This window comes from Marmota monax, unplaced genomic scaffold (assembly GCF_021218885.2).
Source record: "Marmota monax isolate L192 unplaced genomic scaffold, Marmota_monax_Labrador192_F-V1.1 WCK01_AAM20220418_F8-fsc00191, whole genome shotgun sequence".
NCBI classification, from domain to species: Eukaryota; Metazoa; Chordata; class Mammalia; order Rodentia; family Sciuridae; genus Marmota; species Marmota monax.
In genome coordinates this window covers 156,596-180,373 of record NW_026693537.1, presented here as the reverse complement: position 1 = coordinate 180,373, position 23,778 = coordinate 156,596, and the positions used below count along the sequence as shown (strand labels likewise).

The 23,778-nt window shown below is 38.5% G+C and overlaps 1 protein-coding gene across 1 annotated transcript in view; it reads right to left on the bottom strand.

The window, feature by feature from the left end:
- Gclc (glutamate-cysteine ligase catalytic subunit) overlaps positions 1–23,352 on the bottom strand; it is a 46,462-nt gene extending 23,110 nt beyond the window's left edge. Inside the window, exon 1 of the mRNA XM_046458568.2 lies at positions 22,785–23,352. Within this exon, the coding sequence (XP_046314524.1) occupies positions 22,785–22,934 (150 nt within the window). The 5' untranslated portion in view covers positions 22,935–23,352. The remainder of the gene's footprint in view (positions 1–22,784) is intronic.
- Positions 23,353–23,778: the final 426 nt, after the last annotated feature.

Below are 23,778 nucleotides of genomic sequence, written 5' to 3'. Positions count from 1 at the left end.
ATAATGGGAAAGGGTGTGCCTTGAACTCAGAAATGGATACTAATCTTTAAAGGTATCATGCAAAAGTAGATTTGATTACAGATTAGAACCTGCCCCAGTCTGACTTCAAGATCCACTAGATCTTACTGCTAAGACTACAGAGGACGCCAATCTTGATAAATGACAACAGGCTTTCTATGAAATTATTGTAAGCAATGAGGCAGCAAAGAGTTATCGCACTGGCTAAAATCTCTCAAATGGATCATGCCCATTTTATCAACTGGGTCTAACATTATGTCAGAGAAGCAGACATGTAACTAATAGATACACTCATAGATTTAAATGGATGCACCAGTCCATCTTGTTAGGTCAAGAATGGAGCCTGCTTGCCCATTCCCCCCAATCCTTATTTCAGTGATCTTTCAGTCTACCCCCAGTACTAGGGATAGAACCCAGGGTTCTTGCCTGCTTGCTCTTTCTATGGATCATTCCCTAACTCTCCCAGTTGCAATGAACCTTCCTCCCATAGTATCTCCTTCTTCACCCACTGTCTGCAACACATCTCCTGTCATCATCTGTTTACAGAAGTTATCTTCTTAGCCAGATAACATGCTTCCTGAAAGAAAGATAAAGAGATATCTACTCCTAACTTCTAGGTTTCTGTCTCTGGAAATTATCCATTTCCAAAATGAGCAAAAACTTTCTCGTATTCATTACAAATAGGCTAACTTACAATAACTTTGATTAATTTCCTAGTTTTAAAAAAAATAAAATTCTTAGCTTTCAAAATCATTCTTAGTCCAAGTTTAAAGCATAAGTAGGGCAAAAGCACGAGAGGACAAAAGCTCAAGCTCTAAGCCTTAGTATCAGCTGAGTGGATGACATTTAAAATGTTAACAAGCCAAACTCTCCTTAATTAAACAATAATCATCCCATGAACTTGGCAAGAAAGTGAAACAGAAAACATCAGCGTATTTACTAAAGGAGAAAGAAATAGACGTACTTTTTGATAAGGTCTAAGTTCTGATGGAAGCCTCAAGAATTTCCTGAACATTTTTCAGACACAAATTTAAGGCCTTCTGATTCTCTGCATCTGTCCTCAAAATGGCTCTTTAATCTCTTACTTTTTGTTATTTTATCCCATTTGCCTCTCCAACACATTGTTTATTTCTAACTCAACATTATACAAGCACTTAAATAATTAACTGGATCTTCTTTTTTGGTACCAGGGATTGAATTTGGGGTGGGGAGGGGGGTACTTAACCACTGAGCCACATCCCCAGCCCTTTTAAAAATTTATTAAAATATTTTTTTTGAGATGGAAGGAGCTCACTAAATTGCTAAGGCTGGCGCTGAACTTGTGATCCTTCTGCTTCAGCTTCCCAAATTGCTGAGATTACAGTTGTGTGCTGCCATACCCGGCTAACTTCTTTTTAAAAAGATAAATGAGAACTGAAATGGAGTTTGGTTCAATAATATAGGTAATGAGTGATAACAAAAAGTGACACAGTCAGATAAGACAATGCTTTCCACATATAAAACACCTAAAGCAAAAAACAAAACAGAAACACCTAAAGCCACAATGATTTATTTTATATTCGGATTTTGGTCCTGTCCTAAAGTTCCTTTGTGTATCCAACAGAGAGGAACAGACAAAATCAAAGAGAAAATAACGAAAAAGGATATAGAGACCCTTCTGTATACCACACATCATGGTATAGAAATGGATTAAAACAAAAAGTAGTTCTTCTTAGAGGTTTTGCTTTCTGTGGTTTCAGTTTCTCAAAGTCCCCAAATATTAATATTTTTGTCTTGACTCTTTTGAGACAGACAAGCCACATTCTGACTTTTATTTCAGAATATTATAATGTATTTTATTATTATTAGTTGTTGTCAATTTCTTATTGTGCCCAATTTATAAATTAAACTTTCTTATAGATATGTCTGTATAAAAAAAAAACAGCATAGGTAGGGTTTGGCACTATCCATGGTTTCAGGCCTCCATGTGGGGTCTTGGCATGTTTTCCCCAAAGATAAGGGGGTACTACTACATCAGCTTCCTAACTCTGAACAGATTCATAATTCCAGCAACATCTCTTATGTACATTGTACAGATACATAATTTTGAAAGCAAATACCTAAAGAGCAATATAAATGGGGTAGACAGCACCTATCTCAACTTCACATAATTAAACCATTAAGTTCTAAGTTTTCAATTCTGTGAACATTACAATGAAAATGCCACAGGTGAATTAAAATAAGTTGGAAATCATAATCTAGAGCTTATGTATCCTTTATTACTACTAACAATGAAAATATTATATTGTCCCAGTGTCCTATTTTTTGAACAACCTTGTATTTTTACATTATAAGCCATTCTATAACATACTACATTGAGAACTAAAATTCCTTATATTTCTGTTTCTAAAAGGTAATTCCTAGAATAAAAGTCATTAACATTAATCTGAGCTGTTGAATCAAGGACAAAAACATGTATAAAACTACCATTTCTTTGCCTTATGTGCTACACAATGTTGTTAGGAACAGCCTCAACACAATAATCCTCAAGTCATTTAATGTAGGAGTTAACTTATGTTTATCTGAAATTAGGCCAATAAAAACAAAACATCTTAACTGAGGGTGATGTAAGTATGCAGAACAATAGTGAATACACAGAATAGACACACAGCAAAATATTTGTGGTATTAAAGTTTAAAATAATAGTTAAATAAATATTCAAATTTTTAGGATTTATAAAGTCTTTTAGTGACATTCACCACTAGGGCAAAGTAAGAATTTTCCTTTCTCCTTAGTTTTATACATTTTGATTATCTTCCCTGAAGGTAGGAACTTCTAGGACTTTAGAATTTTAGGTATGGCTAGACATTTTATATAAAATACTAATTTCTGCTTCATTTTTTTTTTCCTGTTTGAAGTAGTAGGAACTACATTCAAGGCCTTGCACATGTTAGATTAGCACTCTACAACTGAGGTACATTCCCAACCCTTTCTTGAGCTGGGTCTCACTAAGTTGTCCAGGCTGGTCTCCATCTTTTAATTCTCTTGCTTTGGTCTCCCAGGTACCTGGTATTATAGGCATGCACCAACACAAATTTTTTATGGGTGCATCACAATTAAACATAATAGTGCATTGTTACATATCCATGCATGCACATAATATAATTTGGTTAATTTCACTCCCTAGTATTTTCCCTCCTCTCCTCCTTCCCTGATCCTCTTCCTCTATTCTATTGGTCTTCCTTCTATTTAATTTCTTAATTTCTACTCCCTAGAGATGAAAACATTGCTTAATTAGGAAATAATAAAATTTCATTAAGGTCAATTAAAGTCAGCTCCCCATTTAGGAAAATTATTCTTTGAGAAAGTTCCTTTGTCAGTCTGCATATAAATTAGAACTAAGGCTCAAAAGTATTTAACCCATCACATACCTGACCTCTAAAGAGAAGGAATTTACCACCAAATTCTTGCTGGTCAATGAATCACAAGGCACTACATTCTTTGGGGACAGTGGGGCGAGATTCCTCACAACCCTGGGGCGGGAGTGTGTGGGATGATCAGGTCTAGGAGGGCAAGATAGTGAAAATGGCTCCACAAACTTAGCTAGGAAGAGTAGGTAGGCATGGATGGCAGGGTCTCCAGCCATTCTACTGAAGTTGAGGGCTCAGGGGCATCTCCTCCATTCCCCTGTTGGCTCTCTTCCACTGGTCTATGCAAAAAGACCTAGTTTTCTCCTATACTAATTCCTAAAAAAACCAACTCACTTTGATGGTAAAGTCTCTACAGGTAGCAGATGACTCATCAGTGCCAAAGTACATCTTGCTGCCCTTCTTTCAATACTGTGTCTTTTCATCCTTCAGCAAAGTCCTGTGCTGGGCAGGTGCTGGGAATATTGTGAAAAACCAGGTAGATGTAGTTCCTGCTCTGAAAATTCTTAAGTAGGTGAAAAGACAACCAATAACACGAGATAGCTTAATTACCTGAGTGAGGATTCAAAATGTCAAACAGTTGTGCACTTGTAATAGCAGAGTCCAATTTGGTTTAGAAAATCAGAAGGCTTCCCAAAGGAGATGGCATTTAAATTTAAGCTGATTCCTGGGGTGGGGACTAACCAGGCAAGGTGAGGGCCTACAGATCCTTTAACATAAATACAACTTCCCACAGCAGGCCCAGCATACCCATTCCCCTGGGGAGCTGCTTTTGGGCGTGTCAGGGATGCAGATAAAGTGAGCCCATCCTTGAGAGATCATACCACAACAGTTCCCCATCACATAACAAGTTCTTTTAAAGTCCAGAACCACGCCTTTGGTCCAGGAGACTGTTTCCTCACCCAGCAAATAGTAACAATCACATTTTTAAAATTAATTAATTTATTTTAATTAGGTATATATGACAACAGAATGCATTTTGATTCATTGTACAAATGCAGCAGAACTTTTCATTTCTCTGGTTGTACATGATGTAGCGTCGCACCGTATGTGCAGTCAGTCATACATGTACCTAGGGTAATGATGTCCATCTCATTCCACCATCTTTCCTACCCCCATGCTGTCCTCCTCTTTGCCCAAAGTTCCTCCATTTTTCCCATGACACCCCTCCCCCAGGCAAATTATGGATCAGCATCCACTTATCAGAGAGAACATTTGACCTTTTTTTTGAGCACTCTCAACCATTAAGTTGGATGGCTCCATTTCCTGATGTAGCATGACACCCAAACTTGTAACACCCAAAGGTACTAACCAAAAGGATACTACTTAATTTTTAATCAATCATAGGAAAGACTTAGATGGCAAGACCGAAAGAAAAACTGTTTGGCCAGGTACAGTGGCACACGCCTATAATCCCAACAGCACAGAAGGCTGAGGCAGGAGGGTGACAAGTTCAAAGCTAGCTTCAGCAACAGCGAGGTGCTAAGCAACTCAGTGAGACTCTGTCTCTAAATAAAATACAAAATAGGACTGGGGATGTGGCTCAATGGCTGAGGGCCCCCAGTACAATCCCTAGTAGCCGCCACCCTTCCCGCCCACCCCCCAAAACTGTTTAAAATAGCACAAAAAATAATGCTAAATTAGCCAATCCCAAAAAAACAAATGCCAAATGTTTTCTCTCATATAAGGAGGCTGATTCATATTGGGATGGGAAGGGGGAACATGGGAGGAATAGACGAACTCTAGATAGGGCAGAGAGGTGGGAGGGAAAGGGAATGGGCAGGGGTTAGAAATGATGGTGGAATGTGATAGACATCATTATCCAAAGTACATGTATGAAGACACAAATTGGTATCAACATACTTTATATACAACCAGAGATATTAAAAATTGTGGTATATATGTGTAATAAGAATTGTAATGCATTCTACTGTCATTTATTTTTTAAAAAAATCAATACAAAATAGCACAAAAATGAGTAAAAAATTCTAATACAGGCGTAATAAAATCTGACATGGCAAAAAAAATCTAATATGGCTCAGAATGTGGTTTAAGGTGTACTCCCATGTTAGGCATATCTATCCAGTAATAACATTACAAATATCATAACCATTGTTTCCATGGTCATGTTTGAGCAGTTTTGAGGTACCAAATGGTGACAGTACAGAGTAGAAACTATAATTTATTTTGTCTGTGATATTCAGTATATGGGGTAATATCTTAAACTGGTAACTGTTGAGATGTTATATTAAACTGCCTAATGTCCCAAAAAGACAATGTTTCAGCAATAAAATTTATATTAAGTTCTCAAAACATTTTATGTATTTTGAGAAGATAGGTTTTGCTTTAAAAATGACAATTTATACCACAGAACTGCACATGATACACCTCAGGGGAAGTTTAAATTTCTAGAAACCAAAATAAACATGGCCTCACCCTGACCTGGGCTTCTGCTGGCATGCTAGACTAAAACTTTAGCTTACAGAGTAGGCTGCTTTTTATTTACAACATATTAATCTCAATTTTAACACTGCATAAAAATCAATGATTTTCTCATATGATTAGCATATATGATATGGTACAACTTCCTTGAAGCAGTATGTTGGCCCACACAGAGAAGACATTCTTCACATGCCTAGATTAGTAATATAAGGCTGATGTGAAAAATTTCAAAACTTTCAAAAGAGTCAAAGAAAATAGTTGCAAGGAAGATTGTGGTGAATCTCACAGAGAGCAGAAAACAGCACCCTTCACTAACGAAACAAATTGTGCTGTCCATTATGTTAGCCACTAGGCACATGTGGTGAGATTTTAGAATAATTAACATAAACCAAAAGTAAGAATTCAATTCTCTAGTTCCTATTGGACAGTGCAGAGTAAAACATTTCTATTGCTGCAGAAAACTGTACTGGACAGCACTGGACTAAAACTCAAGAGAAACCACAGCTCTGGGATTAATTTTATCTGGACACACTAATGCAATTGGCTTGGACATACTGATGTTGGCACAGAGGAAATACTTGAATGTAGATCTGCCTTTTCATGCTTTACAGATGGCACGAGACATTTATTTTCTGTGCTTCTTTGGATAATTTAATTGTTAAGACTATACCTCTAACATATGTTATGTTTTGATTTTCTGATACATAAAACTGCAGTATTCCTCCTACCTTATTTTGAACCTAACCAGTCTTCTCACAGAAACCGACCTCAGAAAAGGCAGGACATCGAATTAACAATGTGATAAGATGCTTGTTGTGGTCACCAGCATGATGCAGGCACTCTGCAATTTAGAAACTTAATTAAAACCTTCTATCACATCTTACAAAGGCAGCATCAGGGCCCCATTCAGGAACTGTATCTGGAGTTTATAGCAGATTCTACCAACAGAGTAATTATAACTTGCTTCAAACAGGATTTAGAAGATTTAGCTTTGTTAATTAAACTCCTTCCCCACCATATATGTATGGAATCATGCTATGGGATGAAAAATCTTGAAGAGGTAGTCAGAGCTCCTGGCTTGGGGCTGATTTTGACCGGCTACCTGCTGCCTGGGAAGAGGTCAGCACAGGCTGCATAGCTTTCAAGTGAGGTCAGCCTGATTTTCTTATAAAGGGCTCATCCTGCATCTGCCTTTTCACAGGGCTTGCCTGCCAGCAGAAGATTAGCTGAGAAGGCTGCAGTCACATTACTAAACTTGTTAGCATTTATCCTGTGGACCGAGAAATTTACCAAGTACATTCAATAGTCTCATTTTGAGAGTGCTGGCATTTCACTGAGAATCACTAACCATCTGGTAATGAAAAATGCTGAGGTCTGCATCTATGGTTCCAAGACACATTCACAGTATCATTAAAAAAAAAAAAAAAATGGAAAGAAAAAGGTCACTTCCTGCATTACCACCATCGCTTCCTCTATACTTTCCACCCTCAACCTCATCTCTGGTTGGAGCCTATTAAAACAGTCACAGAGCTCTTTTCCTTACTATCTGGGTAGCCATGTGTGAGGGAACAGTAAAGGTGCAGCAATCCATTTGAACCCTGGTACCTTCTAAGTGCTTCAGTTTTTTCTTTTATAAAATAAAAACAATACCTCCCCTGGAGAGTAATACATAAAACACGCATTTGCCAGTGGTTATTATTTACTAGCTCTAGTGCAGTGACACTAATGGAGGCAAAATACTGTCTTGGAAGTGTTTTTCAAAGGCTAGTTATAATGCCTTAGTCGACCACAATGGATTGTGATCAATATTGGGAAAAAAACTGAGTAGAATAGAAATATCAGAATGTCACTCATGGCAAAGGAAGTACTATTTCAAAAAAAAAAAAAATCTGTTTCACACAGCATTTGTTTTAGGTGCACTGACTGGTCTTAGTAAAAAAATGAAAGTTACTAGAGTGAAATACTGAAAGTTACTAACTTGGAAACTAACTGCAGTCAGCCAGTCTCAGGGTCCTTCACTGCAGATAAGTCATGCCCCTCCTGACACTCTTAAATGGCTAACAGTAGACCAAAATAAACCCCAGCAATCCTCTCTGACAGCATAGGGCCAACCTCCTCAGCCTCCTTTTCAACCCCTCCTCACCCAGCTGCAGCACATTGGCCTTTTTGTTTCTCTAGCAAACACTGCAGGGCCTCTGAAGCACTGCTGTTCCCTCTGCCAGAAAGATTTTACCTTAGCCCTTCAGAGAGCTGGCTGCTCAAATGCCACTTCTTCAGAGAGACCTTTGCTGACTTCACAACACTGATTCCTACCCCTGAGGAGAGCCACCAACACTAGTACCAAATGGATTACCTACTCTGAATTGCCAGGAAGGTCATTTTATTCAAGTGCACTGTCTTGTCACCCAAGGTTAATCTCAGAAGCATGATCTTCTAAAAAATTTTATGTATATGGGTGGAAAACTTTCTAAAATTGATTACATTCCCTTCTGCTATCAATAAGAAGATACTAAACATACTTTCACTTTTTATTAGGACTTCAGACTTCATCGGCAATTTCATTTCTTTTTTTTTTTTTAGTTGTAGACAATACCCTTATTTATTTATTTTTATGTGGTGCTGAGGATCAAAGCCAGGGCCTTGCACTGCACATGCTAGGCGAGCATGCTCCCGCTGAGCCACAACCCCAGCCTTATTTCTTTAATTAGAGTTTAAACACCACAAAACCCTTGCAGCAGCCACAGCTACTGTTTTTTGCAGCTGCTCTCAGAATTGGTTCCTTTCATTTTTGTCTCAATCTTGAGCTGAGGAACTCGATGACCAAGGCTGCGAGAACTGTGTATAAAGTATCTGGGTAAGGGCTGTAGATATGCAGGAACCTTAGGCTTACAGGACTTATGTTTACTTCCTAATTCTTGCTTTATTGGAGTAGAAGAGTCAACAGATCATAACCCCTACACCTAACACCACCATGGCAGGCCAGAGTGTTCCCATGCTTGGCATGGGGAGAATGGTTAAAAAGTGTACTGGATAACAATACAGCTTCTAAGCACCTGATTTGGGTGAACACATGAATATTTAGAGAGGGATATGAATGAAGCTCATCCATAGAACCACTTTAGCTTAAAGTTCTCAGAGAACACACTTACTGAGATTTTTTTTTTTAATGTTAACTTTCTAGTGTTTAAGGCGAGCTGCAATCCCTAACTCTTTCAAACACTTCAGAGAGGTACTAACCAGCTTTCACAGGTATTCCAAAGACCTTTCCTATCTTTGTGAAATCCAAGCTCCTGACACCTGTGGTTAATCCAAATGGGGCAGAATCACTTCCCAGATTCTTAATGATTTCGAGGAAAGACCATGGAGTCTCGCACCTTACGGTTTTGCTTTAATTCTGCTAAATCAGCATTGGTTCAGAATCTAAGGAATTAACTGAATCCAAAGAACAACAAAGATCTGGCAGGATTCAGTCTCTATGAACAGTTATGTAATCAGGAACATCTGGTTGGGGGGATTGGGGTTGTAATCTTATTGTGGAAATCAGTTCAACGACTAAATCCTGACCATAACAGTCACAAATACCTAAGAACATAGAAAGTTCTCTGAAGAACACACAACATGAACTCTCTACGAATAGACCAATCCAGATGACCAATTTTCTGGTTACCTATGAAAATATATCAAAAACAAACGCTTAGGGCTGAGGATATAGCTCCATGGTAGAGGGCAATCCCCAGCACCACAAAACACACACACACACACAACCAAAAATAATTAAATAACCCCCCCCCCAAAAAAAAAAAAAAAAAAAAAAAAAAACTCCAGAACAAACCCCTCTTAACTAGAGGGTTAAGGCTTAATATCTTCTTAATGTCTGGGAAATAACCTTTAAGTGGAGATTCAGGAGTATCATTCTAACTAAGTTTTGCTCCATCCCAAGTCATTAATAACTGGCAACTGGCAACTCCAGGGGCTACATTTTAATTCTCATTCTACCCATCCTCTTGAAAATGCCACCATTCTTCCAGTACATGGCGTCCTCAAGATCCCATGCTATATTCCTGTTCCTTAAGTGTATAGTCACTAGGGTTCTGAGGCACTTTGTATGGGTTACCTCACCCTCACCCTCCTTCTTGCTATTTATTTATTTATTCACTACTAGGAATTGAACCCAGAGGCACTTTTTAACCACCACCTTCAAGTTTGTGGCTGCCAAACCCACACAGTTAACTCAGATGTGCTCTAGCTCCCTTTCCTCATTGTGCACCTGGTATTTCTACTGCATAAAAAAGACAGGCTCCAAGGGCTTTAAACCAGCATGTGCACTCTAGTTCCCCCAGGAACTATTCCTACAGGTATTCCTGTGATCATCTACACTAGAAACCTGGGTGAGAGGACCCACTCCAGTGCTGGGTCCTCCGGAGTAGTTTTTTTAACATGCAAAATTCTTTCTCTGGAGCCTTGGGCCAGACTCTTTCTTTCTCTGCTAGCAAAGATTACAACCTGCATTGTGGGCTTCTTATCTCTGTGTCTCCTAAACCATTTTTTACTACCAAAATGAACTACAAGAAACATCTTTCTACCATTTGGGGATTTAGAATACTGTGTCTCCCAATATGGCCTATTATAAAGTACCTTAACTAGCCTGGATTCAATGTGCCTTTCTTGCCTCAACCTCTAGCCATTTCCTATTCTCTGCTTTGGCCCTATATCAAAGCAATACTAATTGACACTCCATCAACTCCAGGCACCTTCACAGTCACACATTTGGTAGGTCCTTTCCTGACCTTCTTAACCTTCCTTTCAGATTCCAACAGAAGGACCTCTCCATGTACAAGTCTTAGGATCTCTACCTACTGAGCAAATTCCTCCTTTCCTCCCTCCCTTTTGTCCCCATTTGTCTTCCCCCCACCCCAGCCACTGAATTCTTCAAGGGCAGAGAGCTTCTCTCTTCAATCTTATGATCTAGCACAGGAAGTATTCAATATATAGGAAGTACTCAATAAATACTTCTTAATTTAAAAGTTATCCATCATAAGAATAAACCCTTTAGTATTTTGCCATACATGAATAAAGTTTAAGTATCAGCTTCTGGAGGAAACAGTTTACACCATTTTGCTTGTTACAAAAAAGCTGTGAGACTCAAATAGGTTTATTTAGAAAGATAAAGAAAAAAATTTCTAGAAATTTAACCTCTATAGCTTTATATTTAAGATTACTTTTTCAATTGTCATTAAAGCATATTACTTCAAGAGAAATACTAACATCCAATAGGTGATGTGCAAAAAAATGTATTCTACCAGTTCACATATGCATTTCCTGATATTTTATAATTTATATGGAGTTTAGAGCATTCTGAAGCAGCTACAATGCTAAAAGCATTTGCCTAGCATGTGCAAGGCTCTGAGTTCAATTCCCAGCATTGGAAAAAAAAAATATTTTTTTAAAGAACTATAAAATTGTCAAAAGACAAAAATGTATGTGTAAGCATGCAATTCAAAATCAAATGATAGGCATTTTAAAAATCAGTCTTACAGATGAGGAAATTGTAGCCCAAAGAATTTTAGTTTTAGCCAAGCACAGTGGTGTATGCCTGTAATCCCAGTGACTCAGAAGGCTGAGGCAGGAGGATTGCAAGTTCAAGGTCAGCCTTAGCAACCTCACCCTCCTCCTTGTTTTTTATTCATTTATTTATTTACTACTAGGGATTGAACCCAGAGGCGCTTTTTAACCACCACCTTCAAGTCTGTGGCTGCCAAACCCACATAGGCAACTCAGATGTTGCTCTAGTCCCTCTCCTCACTTGGTGAGACCCTGTCTCAAAACAACACAAAACAAAAGGGTTGGGGATATGGCTCAGTGGTAAAGTGAAAAAAAATTAGTTTTGTATCTAAGATCTCACAGTTACTTGGGAACTATTTGGGGGAGACCCAGGACTTTGACTCTCATTTCAGACTAAAGCCATTCAAAAAATATATACAAACTTATAAGTAATTGTGCTCTTACCAAATAGTCATACAACAAATGATAACAGTAATACTAAATATCAAACATTAATAGCACAAAAGCAAATAAAATCTGACTAGGAAAACTTGACTAAACCTTGGTTGTTGGCAGGTGTCTTATAACAACAGGACTAATAGCTTTTGGGCAAAGACAAAGGAGAACAGAGATGAAAAGATAATAGAAAAAGTGAGAAAAACATCCTCTTCCGATCAAGATGGAATAAGGGGAACCAAAATTTACTCTCCCACCTGAAACAACAATAAAAGAAAGAAGAGGGAGAAAGAGATAAAATTTAAAATAATTGTTTTAAAGACACTGAAAATCAGATAACAAAGGACAGAGATCCTTGGGTTAGGGTGAAAAAAATTAAGTGAGCCCTACAAATGCCCCAACTCACTGCTTGAAAAGAGACTCTAGGTCATGGACAGGGAAGTAGGCAGAGTCTAGTGGACTCCCTAAAATTGAAAAGATAAAGCTGGAAGTATGGGGAAATTGAGTCGACTATAGTTCATGGGAAAGGCTACTGGAAAGAAGAGAATGATACAGAGAACTCCAGAGATAAGCAGAATTTCTCCTGAAGTATTCAGTAGTAAATCAACTACTGAAATGGGACCTTAGTACCCCATATCAGGGCAAGGTATGTCCTCACCAGCAATATAAATCATAATTCAGGCATTCTGAGTAGAGTACTCAGAAACAGCCCTAAACCTAGACTTCTCTGAATCTGCATAATAAACTGTAAATGCAACTCCTGAAAGAAACAAAGTTTAAGAATACTTACAGAATAAACAAATATCAAGTATACAACAAGGTAAAATTCACAATGTCTAGCATCCAATCAGTGATTGAATGCATGTATACCATTGTTCAAAGATGCAGAGAAACATCCTTGAAATGAAGAGAAAAAAATCAACCAATTGCACCTGACCTGAAATGACAAAGATGATAGAATGAGCAGCCAATGCCATTAAACACAGTTGAGAACTGTACATGTTTAAATAAGTGAATTTAGGGTCACTTGGTAGAAGACAAATACACAAAGTCAATATTATTCTAACAGACCAGCAAAGAAATTAATGAGAAATTGAAATTTTTAAAAAATAATTTACAAACATTTATGATAGAATCAAAACACATGAAACACTCAAGGAGAAATGACAAAAAAGATGTTAAAAGACCTACCCCTGAAAACTACAAATCACTGCTGAGAGAAATTAAAGGAGATAGGTGGAAAGACTTACTTGTTAATAGGAAGACTCAATATTATTAAGATATTAATGTATAAATTCAAGGCAATCCCATCAGGGTTTGTGGATTTTTTGTTGTTGTTGCTGTTTTTGGTAGAAGTAGTCAATTTGGTTCTAAAATTCATGTAGAAATGCTCAAAGTGTCTAAAAAAATCAAACCAGTTGGAAAAAGAACAAAGTTGGAGAGTTGACCCTCTCTGATCTCATGACTTCTTATAAAGCCATAGTGATTAAAAGAGTGTGCCTACTGGCATAAAGACAGACAATTAGGTCAATGGAATAGTACAGAGTCCCAAAATAAATCCATACATACACAGACAACCAATATTGAACAAACGTGTAAAGATAATACACCTTGAAAGTGAGGAAAGGATAGACTTTTAAACAGAAAATTCTGGAGCAACATGCAAACAAAACCTTTAGCATACCATTTTGCACCAGGAACCAATATATACATATATAAAATATACATATACATACATAGAGTTTATATATATATAAACTATATCTTAAAATGGACTAGAGAACTAATGTAAAATCTAAAGTTATAATACTTCTTGAAGAAAGCACAGGAGAACATCTTTGCAAACTTAGATTAGGCAAAGATTAATCTTTAGATACCATACCAACAGTATAACCCCACAAAGAACAAATGGGTGAACTGGAATTCAACAAAATAAACTTCTATTCTTCAAAATATACTATTAAGAGAATGAAAACGGACTGGCAAAAAAAATTTGCAAAGCATGTATCTGAAACGGCATCCAGAACATACACAGAACTCTTAAAATGGAATAGTTTGAAAAGAACTCAAAGAGACAAATGTTTTTAACATGCTCCACAAGACAGAAGGCATTAACTACATGAAAAGATAATCAACATCATTGGTCTTTAGGGAAATGCATATTCAAAATACAAGGGGCTGGGGGTTGTGGCTCAGTGGTAGAGTGCTCACTTCGCACCGGTGCGGCCCTGGATTCAATCCTCAGCACTATATAAAAATAAATAAATAAAAATATTATGTCCAACTACAACTAAAAAATAAATATTTAAAAAAATACAATGAAATACCACACACAACTAATGGAATGTCTAAAATTAATGAGACTGCCTATACCAAGGATGTAAATGAACTGGAACTGGCATACCTTGCTGTTAAGAATGCAAAATGGTACAACCACTTTAGAGAAGTTTAGTAATTTCCTTAAAAAGTTAAAATACACATCTTGTAGGTAATAATCAAAACAAGGAAAGAATACGTCCATACAAAGACTTATAAGCTAATGTTCTTTTATTCGTAATAGCTAAAAATTAGACCCAACACAAATGGCAAATAAACAAATGGTGGTATATCCACAGAATAGAATATTACTCAGCAATTAAAAGGAATAAACTACTGAACGATACAACATGGATAAATTTCAAAATATTCAGAGTTAAAAGCCAGACCATACAGGCTGTCATATGCCTGTAGTCCTAGCTACTTGGGAAAATCGAAACAGGAAGATTGCTTAATCCCAGAAATTTGGAGCTGGCCTGGGCAATATAGTAAGACTGTTTCGAAAAAAGAAAAAGTAAAGAAAAGTCAGATTGAAAGTATACTGTAAGAGTTCCTAGATAAAAAAATTCTAGGAAATGCAAACCAAGCTACAGTGATTGAGAGCAGATATGAGGTTGCCAGAGAGTAGGGAGAGGGAAGAATTAAAAAGGGGCAAAGACATTTTTGAAGATAATGGATATGTTCATCTTGACACATACACACTTGTGTATCAAAACTTACTGATGCTGGTGATATGGTTCAGTGGTAGAGCACATGTTTAGCATGTGTAAGGCCCTGGGTTCAATCCCCCAGGCACCAAAAACCAGAAACTTATCAGATAGTTCATTTAAATAAAGGTAGTTTATTTTCTGTTAATTATACCTTAATAAAGCTGTTAAGATTTAAAAAAAAAAAAATTGGTTATATTAAATGTCAAACAGAGTACTAATTAGCAAACTCATTAGGATGCCAGCAATATCAGTAATGCCCATATAGTTTTCTATCTTTAATAATACTTTCAGATGCCTTATATACACAAATTCTGATATTAGAGGTTCAGTTAATATTGTGACATCTTTTCTAAAAATATACGGTCTTAATGAAGCAAGTTTATGTTTCAAAATGGTGAGTCAGAGTACTGATAAATGAATATAGTGCTAAAACTTCTTCCTTCTTTTTCCTTTCTTTCTTTCCTTCCTTTCTTTCTTTGTGGTGGTGCTGCAAACAAACCCAAAGCCTTCTACATGCTAGGCAGGCAGGCACTCTGCACTGAGCTACACTCTGTTCTTACCTCTTCTAGAGAGTAGGGACTTCACATGGAGAAATTCAACAGGGATACGGTGGAGTATGAACCCCCTACTTATCCTGGGAATTGAACATAAGGCCTCCAGAACACAAGGCAAGTGCTCTACCACTGAGCTACATCACCTCTACAAACTGGCCACACCTGTTCATCACATTTACACCACCAAAATGCACAGAGAGATTCACACAATTAATGAATACAAGTTTTTCAAGGCACTTTCTAAAAGTGGCACTGAAAGAAGACTCACAGGGCTGGGATTGTGACTCAGTGGTAGAGCGCTTACCTGACACATGTGAGGCCCTGGGTTCGATCCTCAGCATCACATATAAATAAATAAAATAAAGGTATAGTGTCCACCTACAACTAAAAAAAAAAAGGCTCACAAACACCTGAAATGAGTTCCTTTAGCCTTTCTGTCTCTCAAGCACCACCTACATGCACACATTTGCCATGGACATAGGAATTTCTGGGATGCTATGGAAAAGCTTAGTGCCTCAGAGACTTAGTGAAGGACTAAGTAACTCAGTGAGACCATGTCTCTAAATAAAATATAAAACCCCTGGGTTCAACCGCAGTACCAAAAAAAAAAAAAAAAAAAATGAACTGTATGTTTTAAATGGATGTACATTAATTTCATACTCAATAAAGTTGGGTTTAAAAAGAAAATACAAAATTTATAAAACACAAAAAGAATACTAAAGCAACAACAAAATTGAGATGAATACCAAAACTCATAGTCAAGGTCACATTTAAGGCAAGTTTAAAATTTCAACCTTAGGGGTGGATGTAGTTCAGTGGGACAGCACTTGCCTAGTGTTCTAGAGGCCCTGAGTTTGATCCCCAGCATGGGGGTAGGGGCAAGGAAGGAACAGGGGATCTGTTATGGCTTATATATGAGGTGTCTCCCAAATGCTCTTGCGTGAGACAATGCAAGAAAGTTCAGAAGCGAAATGATTGTTTTATGAAAGCCTTAATCTAACCTAATCTAATCAGTGGATTGATCCTCTTCAATGTATGTATTAACTGGGTGGTAACTATAGGCAGGTAGGGTGTGACTGGAGGAGGTAGGTCATTGAGAACATGCCTTTGGGGTATATACTTTGTTCAAGGTGAGCAGAACACTCTGCTTCTTGATTGGCATGTCCAGATTGGCTTTCCTCAACCATATCCTTCTGCCATGGTGTTCTGCCTCACCTTGGGCCCACAGCAATGGAGACAGAGGTCTATAGACTGAGACCTCTGAAATTTTAAGTGCCAAATAAACTTTTCCTCCTCTAAAATTGTTCTTATCCAGTTTTTTGGTCACAAAGACAAAAACAGCCAACTAAAAAAGACCTTAGCTTCAATTCCTTATATATACACAAAGGATCAGTTATATGGTTTTCTAACTTTAAAAAAGGAACCTCTTGTTGCTGGTTGCTATGGCAATTTAGCGAGACCCAGTCTCAAAATAAAAAAGGGCTAAGGATATAGCTCAGTGATAGAGCACTCCTGGGTTCAATCCCCAATACCACCACCACCACCAAAAAAAAAAAAAAAAAAAACACCAGAAGGCTCCAAACAATGTCTGACTTTTTCCCCCTAGATTTCACCACTGTTTGGATGAGGTCAATAAAGGCTGTTGAATCCAGGTCCTGTGATGGCCAAAGGAGACATAAAGATGAAACAATTTTCTTTTTGTAATACAGAATATACAATGAAAATACAGAAGAAACCTAAATCTTTGTGATGCTTATTAACAAATAATTCATATCCAATATCTTATTCTAAGAAGTCAATCTAGGGGGTTGGGGCTGTAGCTCAGTGGCAGAGTGCCTGCCTAGCACATATAAAGCACTGGGTTTGATCTTTTAGAGCACCACATAAAAATGAAATAAATAAAGTAAATATATACATAAAAAGTCACTCTAGATTTTGAAATGCAATTTAGAAATTCCATAAAAAATTACTAATGAAAAAATAATTAGGGTTGGGATTGTAAATGCTTGCCTGGCACATGTGGGGCACTGGGTTCAATCCTTAGCACCACATAAAAATCAAATAAAATAAAGGTATTGTGTCTATCTACAACTAAAAATATTTTTAAAAAAATATTATATCTGCTGTGCAAAAATTCAGTTAATTGGGAAAAAAAGCCCATAAACATGAAAAGCTTCATTCCCCAATGACCATGGCTATTTAAGTGAGATACACTAGGGCTGGGAATATAGCCTTGAGTGAACAAGTTTCTGGGTTCAATCCCCAGCACCACAAAAAAGAAAAAAAAAAAAAGAAGAAGCAAATGAGATACACAGGTTATACTGAAATTCCCAAGTAACTATACACTGTATTTTCCTCTCCAGATTCATATGGACTTTCCTGTCAACTAGAAGACTACCTTCTTGCCTTTGAGAACCATTACATTTGGCTTAAAAACTAGAAAAATAACATTCATTTGCACATGCCGTCTTCTGATACCTTTACAACGTTATACTTTATAAACTCTGTAAAAGATTTGATAAAAATCTCATATATTCTAAAACCTGATATAAAGTGTTTAAGAAATGGACGTGGAATCAGACAATTTCAATTCTGATGTCTCTTCTACTAGGTAGTTGAAAAGGCCTGGGAGACAGCTAACACCTACTACCAGTGTGATTAGGAACAATAGAGAGGCAGATTTATTACCATATTTATATCACAGATCTCCTAGATCGGTCTTTCAATGTGCCCATACCAAGTTATGAATAAAATATCTGAAAATTGTGTGTGAGCTATGCAAAAACAAGTGTTTATCCTTACTGATTGATTGATTTTTTGCATTAAAAAAAAAAACACAAAGAAAAATCAGTGGCCTAAATACCCTTTCCATCATCAGCTATCCTGGAGTAATACAAGGTATCTTGTATTGGAGTTAGGACTTTTATTTCCCACTGTAAGAGCATAATACATAATAAGGTTCGGACCTATAATATTAAAGGTAAAACAGGCATCTGTATGCTGATTTGGGAATCTATGGACTTATAAGGTTCCCCTAGGAAAATACTTTTGAGTTCCCATAAGCCAGCATATATGGGTCTTCACAACACAATCCACTTTACCAGTGACTGGTTGTTGGCACCTTCAGGTGAATCTCAGAGTTAACATATTAGGGCTTAAAAAATGTACATTATTAAAAACCTTCTTCAAAATGTAATTAATTAAACTATAAAAGCTGGAAGGGGTAAGAGAGTCCAACCCTCTCCTTTTCCAAATAAGGAAACTGAAGCTCTAGATTACACAGGGCATTTGGCAGACCTTGGACTAGAACACAAATGAACCCTAAATCCAGGGTTCTTTGTGGTATGAAGAAGTAAATAATGCTCTGGTAGGTAGGGCTCAGCATTTCTAAAGCTGAAGGCGCTCTTCCAACCATACCTACATTAAGTTTTAAGAGTTTTTGTTTGATTCTTTCCTTAAAAAAAAAAAAAAAAAGCAAGCATGGCCCTATAAATGCAACAACAAACCATGAAAAGCAGCATTTGGTGTCAAGCCCATACACTACAACTTATCACATCCAAAACACTACTTTCTGTCTAGCAGGACCATCCCTCATCTCCAGGGGCCACACCACTCACCACACCTTTCTCTACTTTTATCTGCTCAGCCTATTTCTCAGGAACTTCCCAAGGCTTCTAACCCAGTCTTCAGAATTGTAGTCAGTACAGGCAATAGTGAGTTCCTGCTCTGTGCAAGGACTCATGCAAACCTCCAGCTTTTCCCATAGTGCTCACTTCAACAAGAAAGGCTTTCAAACTCCTTCACCTGTGAACCACAGTAAGAATTTACCTGCAATCTACCCTGTTTACACACTCTCAAAAAAGCAACTCAAAAGTTTGACATAATCTTACAATATATGATAAATTATTTTGTGTGTGTGGGTTTGGGTTTCTTCATTTTGTTTTTTTGGCAGTACTGGAGACTAAACTCCAGGATTGCTCTACCACACTGTACTATATTCCCAGCCCTTTTTATTTTTGAGACAGGACCTAGCTAAGTCTGTGATCCTCTTGAGATAGCCTTGAGCCTGTGATCCTCTTCCCTTAGCCTCCCCAGTAACTTGTAATTGCAGGCATGGGCAGCAATATTCTTCATACTATTCAATTTCATTTTCAAAATGTTTTGGTTGACAGAGATATTAGCGCTTCAGGGTTCACTGCAGCACTGTTCACAATGGCCAAGATGTGGGAACAATCTAAATATTCATCCTCAGAAGAATGGATAAAGAAAATGCAGTATATACGAACAATGGAATGTTATTTAGCCTTAAAAAAGGAACTCCTTCATTATGAGACAACTTGGATGACTGACCATTGAGAATATTATGCTAAGTAAAATAAATCTGTCACAGGACAAATAATGTATTATTTCACTTATATAAGATAGCTAAAATATCTAAACTCCTAGAATCAGAGAGTAGAATAGTGGTTGCCAAGGGCTAAGATGAGGGGAAAATGAAGAGTTGCTAATCCACAAGCATGATGTCTCCATTATGCAAGATAAACAAATTCTGCAGATTTGTAGGACATTGTTCCTGTAGTTAACAACACTTTACTGCATACTTAAAAATTGTTAAGAAGGTAGATTGCATGATAAGTGTTCCTATACAAAAATAAACAGTCTTGATTGAAGTTTTCAAAATTTCTCAACCCACTATGGATCATGGCCTCAGTGTGAAAAATAATCCTCTTAACTCATAAGAGGTGATTACTTTGGTAAGAAGACGGAGGAATAGTTACAGGTATGACAAATCCTTAGACATGAGATCCCCTAGGGAATGTCACACTTTCTCCCTGTCCATAAGATGGGAGTTGAAGGATATGGGGCATCACTAAAGTGACATTTCAGAAATAAAAAGTAGAGTGGAGCATTTTTTCTAACCATCCAGGCAAATTTCACAACTGTAATCCTTTCCCTGTGACAGGCTACCCATTTCCAACAGACGGGAACACTAGTCTTGAAAAATTTTATACTCCAACCAGAGAGGTGACAGAAAAATCTAATATAATAATAAGTGAGCAGATTTTTTTTTTTCATTTAAGATAACTTTTCAACCTCAAGTTTCTGTTAAACAGTCAACTCTCCACTCTGAAGGATGCAGATTTGTTAGTGGGGAGGGGTCAAAGGATTTTTTTTTAGGAAAAAAATCTAAGGGATAGAAAAGATCATGAAATAAACAGAAAAATACTAATTAAAGGAGAAGCAGTTCAAGTTTTTAAAAAGCAATCTGTAGCTTTGTATTTCATTTATTATATATAACAGATATCTGGAACATGAAATCTGAAGATCAAGTTTCAACAGTCACTAATGAAAGTTTTCATAGATCTTTGGCACATTCTAATGTAAGAGCAGGGCTAATCAGTCAGCTTATTAATCATGACAAACCATAAGTCTTAATTATTCAATATATGTGCACATCATCATCTTTTCAAGAAGTTTGTTTGGCTGAAATGCTGTGCCCAATTTTCTCCCCTTTATAAAAGCAAAATACAAGTACACATTACTGCCACTCTTTTTCCCTTCTCTTCATCTTTTGGGGTAGGAAGGAGAAGCAAATCTCTCTCCATGAGTCTGTTGAAGTAGAGACATATGTATGTATCACATGTCAAGGCCCACACTTCACTCTTCTCACACCAGTTCATTCAACCACTACAAGTCACTTACAGTAGGTAGTTCTAAATGTTCTTTCTGCCAACAGGAGAAATACATTTCAAAACTTCTCCATGAATGGAGATAAGTAGGGAAGAGGGTTCTCCAGAGTGAGCTCCTGTGCTCCAACTGTGTTGAAAGTCTGTTGATACAGTTTTATCTGGGACAGTCACTACAAAGGTAGTCCTAATTTGATGTGAAACAGGCACAAGTAAAATTCTAACGTTTTATTGTTCAAAAATGGCTAGTTGCACAAGTACCTGATACCAACCATACCAGGCACAAGGTTAAGTCCTAGAAAAACAGGTAAGCAAGAAGCATGGTGTCCCTCCTAAATATCAGTCCCTCCTCCCAGGGCTGATATTTTCCTGTGATATGGAATACACAAATAAATGTATAAATGCAGATGTTGTAAAGAAATACTGAATTTTAGATTAAAACTGAAGAACTACCAAACACATTTTTTGTATCCTTTTTCTGTCCAAAGTGTGAGAGAACATTTTGTAGAAACAGGAATTACTAGTCATTATTACTTTTCTAATTTAAATCAGCAGAGTTATCTACCAATCTTAGAAACACGAAAAACTAACTTTTTGCAGTTAGGTACTCTGCATTGTTACGGCAGCACTTCCACACTGGGGCCAAGAGTGATAACAACACTGACCAGAAGATAAATTACAGGAGTAGCAAAACATCTACAGCAAGTGCCCAAACCATGATGCAAAACAGACAGACTTCTCAAAAAGTCTTTTAATAATATGTACTGCATAGTAATGTTTTTTAAAAACAGGAAAGGCACAAAAAACTTTGGCAGAAAAGACTAAATGTAACAATTTTTAACATTGCTGCTTTCCAGATCATTCCAATAAATAATGTTTCAACACTGAAAATCTAAAGATTTCATCTCCAGGCAGAACACATGCTAAAGCGATGAATGGTGAAGTTTAGGTGCAGGACTCAGATCATCCTAGGAAAGCACTGAAGAATCATAACTTTGAAGACTTAAAACATTCCCACTTATGCTTAAACAGGAACCAAAGGTTCCTTCCTCCTTTAGGAAAACTGAGCTGTAACTTGTTCCAATTTATAGCTATAAAGTTGGCGGTTAAAGACAGATAAGTTTAACAAAAACACCTAGATGAGGTAGGGCTGTATGATGTAAGGATGTACATCCTTTAGACCTGACTTCTAAAAGCAAGAGGCCTCCTAGAACAATTTAGTCCCGTTCACATTAATCGCAAAGATGAATTTTGAGATGGGACAGTGGGTGGCGGTAGCCTTCAGTCAGCAGCTACACAAAACTTTTTTGTATACGTATATACACACACACACACATGTATATACATACTTTTTCATGCTCACGTCTTCCCAGTACCCAATCCGCGTTTCTTGAATGAAGGGGAAGGCTTAAATGAATGAATGAATGAATAAACGAACAAATGAGAGCTGGGGAGAGCTGGGAGTCTGGCTAAGGGGCTCAGGCAGGGCCCCCAGGGCCCAGTGGCCCTGCACACCGGTCCGCAAGGGCAGAGGCAGCGCCGGGGCGCAGGACAGGGGACCGACAGAGATGGGCCGGGGATGAGGGTGCGGGTCCGGCCTGGCGGAACAAAGGAGCGCGGTGACCTGGCAGGGGCACCGGTCGCAGCACTCACCTCGTCGCCCCACTTGAGCACGTCCTTGTGCCGGTCCTTGACGGCGTGGTAGATGTGCAGGAACTGGAGGATCCCGTGCCGCCGCACGTGGTCGGCGTAGCGCTTGGTCTCCTCCCAGCTCAGAGGCGAGCCCTGGGACAGCAGCCCCATGGCCGCCCCCTCCTCCTCGAGCTGACGGTGGCAGTCGCTTACTCCGGGCGCCGGGCGTGAGCCGGACACTCAGCGGTCCGCAGAAGGCGGCGGCTGCTCCACTCAGGGGGGGGCCCTCCGGCCGCAGCAGACAGAAGGAGGGTCCTATCCGTTCTGGCTCCCGGCGCGGGGATCCCTGCCGCCCAGGTGACAGAGCCCGGGTCCGGTGCACCGCGCAGACAGAGGCAAAAGGCGGCAGGGCAGTCTCGGCGGCTCTCAGCCCGCTCCGACGATCGCCTGCTTCGGCTTTAAGTCGCGGGTGGCGGCTCCCGATTCTCGGTGCCGGTGTCTTGCACTGGCTTCTTCCTACTTGTGTCCAAAACCTGCGCCGCTGCGGAGCATGCCCAGTCTCCGCGTCCGCTGGCTCGCCGCTCCGGGACGTGATCCGGCGTTCCGGATTTTATAGACTGCGGGCGAAGGCGGAGAAAGGAGGCGGTGCGAGAAAGGGAGGCGTGGCTGAGAACCCCAGGGGTCGCTAGGGGCTGCGGAGGAGGCGTGGCAGGCGTGGCTGGGACGGAGTCATAGGGCGGTGCTCTCGGGAGGCGGGGCGGGGAGAAGGGGAGGAGTTCAGAGAAGGGGAGGGGAGAGGGCGGAGTGACCCAGGCCTCAATTAAGCAAAACTTGATAGTTGAAGAAGATTGATTAAATGAATTAATGAAGAATACACCAGATTACTTTTTAGGTGGAAAAAGTCTCACACCTGTAAGAAGAGGGTGAGAGCGGCAGATATGTTGTGAAAAATATTAATTTGGGGAAGTCAGATGAAATACAAATACAAGTCTAGGTTCCACCACTTACTGACAAA